This window comes from Hemiscyllium ocellatum, chromosome 10 (assembly GCF_020745735.1).
Source record: "Hemiscyllium ocellatum isolate sHemOce1 chromosome 10, sHemOce1.pat.X.cur, whole genome shotgun sequence".
Classification (NCBI taxonomy): domain Eukaryota; kingdom Metazoa; phylum Chordata; class Chondrichthyes; order Orectolobiformes; family Hemiscylliidae; genus Hemiscyllium; species Hemiscyllium ocellatum.
This window is the reverse complement of record NC_083410.1, coordinates 40,490,356-40,502,772: the sequence shown is the minus strand read 5'-3', so window position 1 is coordinate 40,502,772 and position 12,417 is coordinate 40,490,356. Positions and strand designations below refer to the sequence as shown.

Here is a 12,417-nt window from a genome sequence, read left to right as displayed (position 1 = left end):
CAATGTTCCAAATTTCAATATCAGGTATTTTGGAGAGACACTAGCATCATGTGATTTCTGGAAGACTATGCCAACTCGGATTCAAATTCCAGAATTCGACATTTAACAGTACATGTGAAATTGTCTATTTTGCATTCGCTGTTACAAGAAAACCTAACCCAAATTATTTTTTTAAAAACCCTGCCTAGTGTAATACGAGGAAAAAACAGAACTTAAGAAAGATAGGCTCTCATGTATCTTTCATTTTGTATTGTTTAAAATATTGACTTGTTTAACTTGATACCCATTCTGCAGGATTGTTATACAATTATGATCACACAATTAATAAATATTAATTACTTGTTCAGTTTCTTCAGTCAATGTTTGTCATGCACCCAGGTACCAAACCACTCTGATTAGTAAGAATGAAATACAATACAATTTTCCTGCACATAGCACCTCAGCTGAACCTATGTCCATCCACATATTATTAAGATCGCTATCTCAGATGGGAATTGCCAAATGTCTTCGAGGTGGTATTTTTACATTAGATTTTCTCCTTTTGTTTACAGACTGCTCCTAAAAGCGAATGTCACTTCCTTACAAACCAGTGTACCATTACCTGCTGAAAGCGAAGAAAATGTAACAAATGCCTGAAGCTTGCCACTGTACTTCAGCATTTCAACTTTGGAAGGTGGTAAAATGTGCCCTCTGACTCAGTCTACAAATTTAATACTTTTTTAAAACAATAAATTGATAAATAAATATTATTACATGAGAAATATTCTTAGAAACCTATACAAACATCATTATTCTTCTTAACATAAGAATGTCTGCATGGGTTTCCTCCGGGTGCTCTGGTTTCCTCCTACAATCCAAAGACGTGCAGGTCAGGTGAATCGGCCACACTAAATTGCCTATAGTGTGAGGTGCATTAGTCAGGGGGAAATGGGTTACTCCTTCGGAGGGTCGGTGTGGACTTGTTGGGCTGAAAGCCCTTTTCCACACTGTAGGGAATCTAATCTAAATGTGTTAATTTGATTATAAAATTGACAGGTGGTAAACTGAGAGTTGAATCATGTTACTACAGAACCCATTAATTAATTTGTGATCTTACTTCACATAGTTTCAAGCAGACAGATATATTGTTGCAATATAGCCAAAATATCATACCCTTAAACAACCAACAAAAGGAATTCAGAAAGGTCTTTCTTATAACCACTACAGTCAGTCGTGATTGAAATGAAATTTCTCCAACAAATATGCTTGTCGTATAGCTGCTCATCAGACAAACTGAGCCAGTTTTTCTGTTGCTCTCCATAGATGCTGGCTGATTCACTGAGTTATTCCAGCCAATTTTGCTCTTACTTTGGATTTCAATTATTCACAATATTTGTCGACAAGTGAAAGAAATGGCTTGCCGGCTTTCCGAGAAGCTCACTGATCTGTCTGAAACCCGTGAGTGAATGGGGGGTGTCAACGTTTTCAAATCGCCAACAGGGACATGTACTTGACACAATTACACTGTTTAGTTACTCAATGTGATGGAGCACATGAAATCACTCAAGGACAGGACAGCTTTAACACTAACGCTGATGACAACAACAGAAAACAACTGTAAAATTCCAAGGGGTGGAATCTAGGGTGGTGTTTCCCAAACATTTCCTATTCAGACTTTTGAAAGTTGAAAATTATCATGACCCCATCAATGAGCGCAGTTAGAGTGAGGGTCTGTTAGAGCAGGGTACAGCTGCTGCAATTGGTGGTCCAATCTACCATTGCATTACTACCTCAGATTTCATGACCCTACAATTTTGGCATGCAACTCCAACTGGGTCCCAAACCCCACTTTGGGAAATCCCTGATCTTGGTGATCAAGAGTACATGTGCATGCTAGTGTGCAAATACAACAAGTAATTAAGAAGACTAATGAATCGCATCATGTATTACAAGAGGAACCGAACAAGCTTCAGTTATATGGAGCATTGGTGAGACCACATATCGAATACTGTGTTGTACCCTAGGCCCAACTGAGGGGCTATTCCCCTTAGATGTTCATACATGGTCACTTGGTTAAAGCACATGCAGTGTGTTTGTTGTGGCATATGCTGCAAGTGTGACCCCGACATCATATGGTGCCATACAGGAACATGTCCACCCCTTGACTGATCACTGGTGGCAAACATGATAGGCTATCTGGCTTTGTAACTTCACAAAACTGCAAAGAAAAATAGAAGTACAGTGTGGCTGTAAGCTCTGAATGATGCAGCAGTGCACAAAAGGCAAGATGCACACTACTGTGAACATCTAAGCAGGTGTAAAGTCAGTGAACACGAAGACAGCAAGCAAAAAGTCTGAGATGTACTCTGTTCCGATGCATGAAACAGGTGCCTGGTAAATTCCAAAGTGACGAATTGAGCTATTTTCTAAGTGAACCATAAATGTGTCATGATGATATGGTGCAGCTGGTCCATTTCTGTTGTCAACTTCCTTAGACTAAAGATGCAAGTCACTGCGCATGGAATGTGCCAAGGTGTTAACCAACATGGAAGTGCCAGCTGCAAGTTATAGCCACCAGGAGAATGTCAGGAAATGTTACCTTCTAGTTTCTCTCCACTGCCAGGTAAAATGTCAGCCTGAATATAATCTTTTTTTTAAACGCAGAATCCCTACAGTGTGGAAACAGGCCATTAGGCCCAATAAGTCTTTATTTCAATTGTTTAAGTAGGCTGAAGGTCTTCATTCATCCTTTATGGCTGTCTTCACTTTGAAATAGTCACAGTACATGGACTGCTGTTTACTTAACAGTACTGATAATTCATGTTTGAAAGATCTACAGTTGAACTCCTCAATTCACTGCCAAACTTGTGTGACACAATCAGACTGGTTACAGCCTAATGCAATCTCCAACATTAATCCTTTCAGAAGCATTAGGCGACAGAAGTCACCAACCTGAAATATTTGGCCGTGTGTTACATTCCCAGGTCGAGAGTTTGAAAATGTGGGAGGGAGAAGCAGTTTTTGGCAGAAGGATTTGAGTCAGAAAATCTACTGAGTGTCCTGCTCGCCATTTTCAAGAGATGGTGGGGTTACTGGATAGTTTGTCTGCGGGGTAGCCAGCTTTTAAGTGGACAGTCACCATCGAACAGGGGGACTGTTGCAATTCAGAGGAAAAAGTGAGGACTGCAGATGCTGGAGATCAGAGCTGAAAAAAACATAAAGGTTAAATTCAAAACTAATATCTCAGAGAGTTGCCTAGAAAAATGGACAGTTTCTGCCTTTTAAGCAGATGCACAGTCTGTAGGATCTAAACATTTTTGAGAGGGAGGGTGATTCATCAGTTACCTGAATGAAAGAGATACTCTATGGCTCTGGTGGTATCGATGGAGAGAAGCAGAAGCAGAATCTGAATTGCAACAGCTGAAAATGTGTTGCTGGAAAAGCGCAGCAGGTCAGGCAGCATCCAAGGAGCAGGAGAGTTGACGTTTTGGGCATGAGCCTTTCTTCAGGAATCGATTCTCCTGCTCCTTGGATGCTGCCTGACTTACTGTGCTTTTCCAGCAACACATTTTCAGCTGTTGCAATTCAGATTCTGCTTCTGCTTCTCTCCACTGATACTACCAGAGCCATACAGTATCTCTTTCATTCAGGTAACTGATGAATCACCCTCCCTCTCAAAAATGTTTAGATCCTACAGACTGTGCATCTGCTTAAAAGGCAGAAACTGTCCACTTTTCCAGGCAACTCTCTGAGATATTAGTTTTGAATTTAACCTTTATGTTTTTTTAAACAAAGGATTTATTGTAAAAACAAAAGTTACTTCTAGGAAGCGCAGAAGGTGCAGGGAGGGGTGCTATCAGTGTTGCAGGGGGACAGGGGAAGGAAGCGCTCTTACTTCTGGAGAGTTGGTACACTTCATGGAAGGAGTAAAAGTGAAATCCGACTGTGATGGCGAGGTAGAAACTGAGCTCCCAGGAGGGCAGACAGGCGCTCAGCATCGCTCTGTAAACACACAGGGGAAAAATCAGCTGCAAAAACACAGAGGTGCACAGCATCATCATCATCAACAACAACAACGTTAAACATGAGCGTTTGATACCGAGCTGCAGCAGCCGCACTAACCCGTAACCCACTCGCGCTGCTCCCGGCGGATGATGTTTCCCCTCCGAATGCCGATCGTGGCTGCACCGTTACAAGCCGGTGGTTGCGACAGTGAATGAGTACCGGAGGGAAACTGGTCGCGGCCCCTGGAAAGGCCTCGTTTGTTAACCCGCAACTTTGTTAAATGTTCTGGTCGTGTCCTGTAGTTGTAGGAGTACAACGCTCCTACATCTGAAGGATAAAAATAAAATCGGATTTTTTTAAATAAAGACAAGAGTTTTGACATTCCAGCTAAATATAAGAAGTGTCTGGATGGAAAGAAAAGATCAGGCAAGTTTGGACTTGGGGGGGGGGGGGGGGGGGCTTGACCATTCCCAAATTTTCTAACTTCACATAATGGTCAGGGTTTTTATTACATGGTCACAGAAAGGTGTTAATAAGAATGTGCAAAGTACAACATGACACGAAGAAGTTTCAAAGGGTCAAAGAATGATTTAATTACCAATTGAAGCTGACATTTTAAATTTGCCACTATGTAGTCCTGTCTGAAGAGATGAAAATCTTCAATTTTCCTAAACTCTCAACTAAGGCAGGGAGGAGCATGAATGGCCCTGGCGTTCATTCTAATTATTTAAAGACTAGTTTACGAATTCCCAGACGAATGATAATGTGGTTTGTGGTTTTCTAAATGTCACTCTATGTGACCGGTGTAACAGAGGCTAATGTAGTGATTGTAACCAGGTCAGCCAAATTTACCACATGCAGTATGAGTGCCCTGATTGGAGCTGTTAACTTGGTCCAAGCTGGGAGCCCTGGCTGACAGATATAAACAGGAGTGTCAGAGGTTCAGTTCACTCTGAGAGCTGGCTCTGAGAAAGCCAGAATAGTGTACAGTATGTATACGTGAATCGAGGATATCTTGGCGACAGGATACTGGCCTCTGTGGAGTTACTTTTGTGGCGATTAGAGAGAAAAAAATGTGTTCCTTAAGAAATTCACTCGCAACAATCGTCTTTGAGTTGGGGTAAACATTTCTGGCATCAAGCCGTTATTTGGGAAGCTTGACTCAGTCGATCTTACCGTTGAAGACTGGGCCCAGTATGTGGAAAGAATATGTTACTTCTATCCATGCAAATGACATTGGGGAAGATGAAAGACAATGAGTAATTCTCCTATCAGCTTGTGGACCCACAGCTTTTTCATTATTAAGAGATAACGTTTCCCGAGGCAGCGGGTACTAAAACCTTTAGTAAGGAATAGGAAAGGAATAATATGACCCCAGGTCTCCTCTAATTCTGATGTCTGTTCTACTTGGCAGTTCGAGAACCAGGGGAATCTATGTTGGGATTTTGGACAATGTTAAGATGTCTGGCAGTGGCATGTGACTTTGGTTTAAGTCATCTTAGTGAAATTCTGTGAGACCATTTGGTATGTGGGATTAATGAGGTAACCATGCAAAAGCACCTAATTGAAGCCCAACTTGACTTCAAACAGCCTCTACAACTGGCTTTGCCATTACAAAAATGCGATACGTGGAGCATGTGAGTTGCCGGGTAATCCGATTTTTAGCGAACACTCTCACCAGTCCGACTGAGCTTGGGGAACATCACTTGAGTAAAGGCAATTGCATAACCTCACTCAAAACACATTCTGAACAGATGGACTCCAGATCAGCCTACCACAAGCCTCCAAAACAAAGCCAAGCCTTGACCAATCGGTTAACATTTTCTTCAGTATCCGGACCTGCAAGCCATTGTAGTTGCTGGTGGTTTGCAGACTTGAGACAGCAAAAGAGTGCCACAAGGTTGGAATTAAATAAGAGAACTCATAGGCTGGTATTCTGGAAACTGCACACCCTGGAAAGCCCACCCACAGCTGGCTTGGAATAGTTAAATTGCTTAGCAACATCCAAATCAGAACCAATCAAAATAGACACAAATTAACTCTCATCTTCCCGAACATTGAGGGGAAGGTGAAATAACATCAGGACCGCCAATGCCGGACACAGGACTCCTCTAAAAGAAACTGTTTACTTTAGAGGATGAAGTTTGATGCCAAAATCACAAAAATGGCCATGCATGTTAAGAGGTATGGCTGATCCAAGGTAAGGACCCATAACATATAATATATGGGATAGGTGAGACAGTCCTGAACAAGCACATGAGCCACATGAAAGCTGCAAATTCACAAACGGGGCAGGATCAAAACACACCTGGCCCCTGAGGACAGCCGAAAAGGCTGTCAGAACACATGGATCCTTCCACTCCATTCGGTGTTGAAGAAAAATCGGAGCCTGAGTTGGGCATGACAGACGTCGCACTTTTGACACCTGTACCTCCTAAAGTGAAGAATTAATCTCTTCCAAATGACTCCGGGTGCAAAACGTACACTAAGATGCTGTATATACCACCTGTATTCGAGGCTGAGTTGGTGGAACTGGACCCGGTGTGAAAACGCTCCAGGAGAGGCAACAGGAAAAAGAACAGGACTGCATCCCCGGACTTAGAGCGGGAGGGATGTAGTGATTATTATAAGGTCAGCTAGATGGCCATTATTGAGTATGAGTTCCCTGATTGGGGCTTTTAACCTGGTCCTACGAGGGAGTCCTGGCTGACAGATATAGGCAGGAATGTCAGAGATTCTGGTCACTTTGAGAGCTGGTTCTGAGGAAGCTGGATCAGTGTCCATTACAATGCATGTGTAAGTAAATGGTGACATGGTGACAGAATACCAGCCTCTGTGGAATTATTTCAACTCAAGTAATTTTTCAGATAAAATATCTTGAAATTAACTTACAACGCTAACATTTTCAACAGCTACAATATCATAGACTTACATAGTCTAGGTTCTGTGCGTATAAATGTTACTGTATTTTATGTATAGATAGTCCCCCGGACCTATTGGGTTGCATACCAGGATATTAAAGGAAATAACTACAGAGATAGTGGAGGCAGTGGCAGTAATCTTCCAAACATCCTTAGACTGTGGAACATTTCAAGATTGTAAACAATGTCATTTGAACATCATTACTCAAAAAGGGAGGAAGGCAAATAAAACTGACTCATTAGCTTAATATCTGTCATTGGGAAAATATTAGAGCCTATTATAAAGGATGTAAGAGCAAAGCATTGAGAAATACATAAAATAATCAAGCAGAGTCAGCATGGTTTTATGAAGAAGAAATCTTGCCTGATAAGCTTAACAGAATTCTTTGAGGACATGACAAGCAGAATAGATAAAAGGGAGCCGATAGATGTAATATATTTGGATGTCCAAATAGTATTAATAAGGCACTACACATGGGACTAAATAGCTGAAGTTCTGTCAGAATGTCAATGGAATGCCAATCCATTGTTATGTGTTTGCTTTTCAGTTTTATTGAATGTTTTATGCCCATTAAAATATCAGAATCAAAAATTGACAGAACATTGAAATAATTCCATGGAGGTCGGTATCCCATCACCAAGTCACCCTTTGTTTACACGTGCATAGTACATGGACTGTCTCAGAATCTGTCCCTAGAGAATGAGGAGAATCCTTGAGACTCCTGTTTTTTTAAAACCCCCACACTACCACCTAACCACGGTAGTGCTTATATTTTCCCCCAGCACCCATGTTGTGTGTGTGCAGGTGTGAGACACAGTGAAAGGCACAAGGTGCACGAATCTTTATTCAAATTTCCACCACCAGGAAGAAAGGAAACACTCGAGTGACCAATGACAAGCAGTGCCCTTCACATCGAAGGGAGACTTCTGTTTATATCTGTCAGCCAGCATTTCCTGATTGGTCCAGGTTAACAACCCCAATGTGGGAACTCATATTCAATGAAATCCAACATGCCAACCTCATTCCAAACTCTACAGGCATGAAGATCAATTACTGAATCAAATCAGCCTTTGTATCTCTGTATTCACAACACAGTAAAGTTGAAATCTTTTCTTTAAAATGTCTAAAAATTGACACCAATGGTTCCTAACTAGACTTTTGAATCACCAATTCCCAGGCTCTGCAAATAATCAATCCCAGACACCAGTTTGTGTCTTAAACAAAGGACCTAGCAATTATCAATAATATCATAACTTTAGCAGAGTAAAACTAAACAACAAAGTAATCTAATTGGTCTATAACTTCTGTTTTCAGCCTCATTCATACACAAGACAGACAAATAGACCAACAAATACAGTGATGGGATGAATAAAAGAAAATAACAAAGCTGGCCAGATTATTTAAATGGTTTTCACAATGCATTGTTCCACAATCATAGAGGCTGGTTTATTGGTTAATTTTCTGAAGATGCCAAATAGGGTCACCTTTGAAATTTATTCAGATAAAGGCAGTAATACTTAGAACGTAGTTCACGGTTCACAGCTTGAAACCAGATTGATAAAAGAATGAATTAAAAATAGAGAAAAATTAGTGTGGGTTCTAACAAAATCTTTCAAGTATCAGAATGAAAGAAGTGTAGCATTTTTAAATGTCGTATTGCTGGCTTTAAAAGTATTTTTCTATTTGTTGGTCCAGTTTTAAAAATAGCAGATGGTTTATTTCTTTCTTGCTGCACTTTTAAAATTTCAGGCTTATAATAATAGGTTTTTGTCTGTAGGTGGCAGTCACACCAAAAAAGTGGTGATAACAGATTTATTTCCACACTTTATCCAAGAGGCAAGATGACAGAATCAACTAACAATTGCGAACAGGTAAGCATTTCTAATGTAGGGTACTGCATTTTCAGGTTTTTTCTCCTGTTTTATGTTCCAGAAATGCTTTCTGTAGCTATGAACTATCCATACAATTTCCTTTTAATCTGCCACTTTTTTAAAAAATTGCAGTTGTACTGAGCGTGATGTATATTGCTACTTTTTGAAATAGAGAGCGCAAGTAAAGTACTAAGTGCTTCAGTACAGATTTATAGCCGTTAGCTTTGGCTATAGCTGCACTATAGTTCTGAATCTGGTTAGATTTAATGGATGACTATTAATAATAAAACTTTTCGCAACTGCAACACTGCCACCACCTTTTTAGCTTTTAGCATCCACTTACTGCCACTGACTAGATGTCACAATTAGCTTTTAGTGCCCACGTACTGTCACCATTGCTGCTATCTGAGTAAAATATACCACAAGTTCTTGTTGAGACAGATGTTGAAGTTTATTTACGATATTAAATATTTACACTGCCACAATATCACAGACTTATATGTATAATCTGGGCTCTGTGCAAACTAATATTAATGTACATTTCATATACATAGCTGACTGACTGAATACACTGTTATGATTCCATGACATAAAGAGAGTGACTAAAGGTGAAACGAATACCTTTATAATGGAATGTCACATATTGTGATGTTGCGTAACTGTTGTAAAGATGTAGGCTTGTCTGATCTGGAACCTTAGCCATTATACAACAGATAGTTAGCAGGTAGACCAAAAGATCAAACCTATAATTCAGCAGCGGACTATTGTGGCTCAGTGCTAGAAGGTCCTGGTTCAAGTCCCATCTGGGCAAAAGTGAGTACTGCAGATGCTGGAGGTTAGAGTCAAGAGTGTGGTGAAACTTGAAAGGGTTCAGAAAAGATTTACAAAGATGTTGCCAGGGTTAGAGCATTTGAGCTATAGGGAGAGGCTGAACAGGCTGGGGCTGTTTTCCCTGGAGCATCAGAGGCTAAGGGATGACCTTACAGAGGTTAACAAAATTATGAGGGTCATAGATAGGATAAATAGACAAAGTCTTTTCCCTGGAGTGGGGGAGTCCAGAACTAGAGGGCATAGGCTTAGGGTGAGAGGGGCAAGATTTTAAAGAGACTTAAGGGGCAACGTTTTCACGCAGAGGATGGTACGTGTATGGAATGAACTGCCAGAGGATGTGGTGGAGGCTGGTACAATTGCAACATTTAAAAGGCATTTGGATGGGTATATGAATAGGAAGGGTTTGAAGGGATATAGGCCGAGAGCTGGCAGGTGGGACTAGATTGGGTTGACGGCATGGATGGGTTGGATCAAAGGCTCTGTTTCTGTCCTGTACATCTCTATGACTCTTTAGTGTTGGAAAAGCACGGTGGGTAAGGCAGCATCCGAGGAGCAGGAAAATTGACATTTTGGGTAAAACCTCTTCATCAGAAAAGCCCTGATGAAGGGCTTTTGCCCAAAACATCATTTCTCCTGCTCCCCGGGTGCTGCCTGACCTGCTGTTCTTTTCCAGCTCCACTCTCTTGACTCAAACTCTTATCTGCCTCAAACGTGTCATAACATGCCTGAACAGGTTGATTACAAATGTAAAGAATTAATCTGGACAAGATAGAGAGATAGAGGTAGAGAGCTGCTATTTAGCATTGGTCACTAACTATCAAAAGGCCATAGCAGATACAGCAAAAAAGTGTGCACTTCTTAATTTGGTTCTGTTTATTCAGAATGACAATTGCTTCAACGTTTCCTTTCATGTGTTCTCTGCAACTTTTACCCAGTTTTTAAAGATCATAATGGACGTTCTGTTGGGAATACCCTATTTGCATTTCAAGAAGAGTGGGGGAAAAGCTGATACAATATACTGATAAAATACCACAGAAGGAGAATCGCCTCCTGAAGTCTTCTGATTTTTGCTCCTATTGATGTCATTTTGTATTACTGTAATAATGTTTACCGTTAGTCTTCCTATGTTAATCAGGCAAGTATCAGGCAATTTAATCTACCACTGGGCTATTGGGCCAAGAATGAGACTGCAGAAATGATCAGTTTCAGGATGAGGTCATTGGATATTTATTTATAGCAGAGAGCTTCAATTATTTCAAAAAGCAGTTGGTGGAAAATAAGTTATTGTGCAAAGGAAAATTTTTAATTAGCACAAAAACTAAATCAGCCATAAAATTAAAGCCTTCACTGTAAATAAGCTAACAAAGACCTTGTTAAATAAGGAAAACTAGCTGTTGATGACAGATTAGCCAACCTGGTTCTCCTTCTATGAAATTCCATTCTAATTGTGATGTCATAAAAGGTTGAGTACCTCTGCACACAGACAAGGTCCTTGACATTAAGGAGAGGGAACCTCTTATGAGCCATGTCCTACCCTTTCCTATGACTTCCAATCCCCAGCTCTCCTCTCCCATTCTACCCTTTGACACTGAAGGCATATTTCTGGTCTGATCTCTTGCTGATTTGAAGTCTCTGGGAATAGCATTGATTGTCGCAACTAATGCTGTCAAGGTTCCTGCAGTAAAAATCTGCTCCATCATTGGCAGCCATATCTTCAGCAGTTTGGATCCTTAGCTCTGAAATTCCATCTCTTATCCTCTTTGTAACTTACCTGATTGAACATGCTTTTGAAACCTCCATCATATCTCTTCATGTGATTCAATATCAATATTTGATAACTCCTGAGTAGCACTTGGTACATTTTTTCACAGATAAATGCAAATACGTTTGTTCCTAATCAGACACTACCCAAGTGGAAGACAGGCACAACTTACAAGGAACCCAAAAATGTTAGACAAATTGCACATATCATTTCTGCTAAACTAAGGTAAGGTTAGATTACACACACACTCCTTATCAGAGGTTGGTAAGTAGATAATACAATATGAAATTGGTTATTAAATACTTCAAGTTGGCAATTATGTGTTGTACTTATTATGTTAAGTTACTGTAATAAAATATGCAATTAAAAATTCATCCATCCTTTCCCAGTTTGAAAACTCAAGCATTATGCATTATGTTTATACTGGGAATGATTTGGAGGAGCCGGTGTTGGACTGGGATGGACAGAGTTAAAAATCACACAACACCAGGGTATAGTCCAACAGGTTTCTTTAGAAACAACAGCTTTCAAAGCGCTGCTTCTTCATCAGGTGGTTGTGAAACAGGTCCATCAGACACATAATTTATAGCAAAAGATTACAGTGTCATAAGCTGAAATTATATATTGAACAAACCTACGTGTAACCTTCGTTGTCCAATACTTTATACTGGGAATAGCATCTCTAGTTTACACTTCTACCCTTTAATTGTTTCTTTATCAGTAACTGTCCACCAGGTGTCCACAGAGACCAAATAATTTATTTCCTTAAACAGAAGTGTAAACAGCTCATGAAAGTAGATTCTCCTAGAATATCAAAGCAAAGGATCTACTTATGCTCTTACATGAAGACTTTGTGAAATTACAACTGCGCAAAATTTACCTGACCAGCTGTTTCAAAAAGTTAACCGCAAGTGTAAAAGCTAGGTGCTCTGCATCAAATGATGTATCTCATGACATTTGACACTTTCAGAACTGACCCAGACCTAATTCTTGAACTGCAAGGACACAGTTCCACAGGTTCTAGTTGGTCTAAGCACCTGCCTGACT

The 12,417-nt window shown here is 40.3% G+C and overlaps 1 protein-coding gene across 1 annotated transcript in view; it reads right to left on the bottom strand.

The window, feature by feature from the left end:
- Nucleotides 1–4,157, bottom strand: part of hhat (hedgehog acyltransferase) — a 243,005-nt gene extending 238,848 nt beyond the window's left edge. The window contains exons 1-2 of the mRNA XM_060831434.1: nt 4,102–4,157; nt 3,875–3,981 (exon numbers count right to left, since the gene is read on the bottom strand). Coding sequence (XP_060687417.1) covers nt 3,875–3,977 — 103 coding nt within the window. The 5' untranslated portion in view covers nt 3,978–3,981; nt 4,102–4,157. The remainder of the gene's footprint in view (nt 1–3,874; nt 3,982–4,101) is intronic.
- Nucleotides 4,158–12,417: the final 8,260 nt, after the last annotated feature.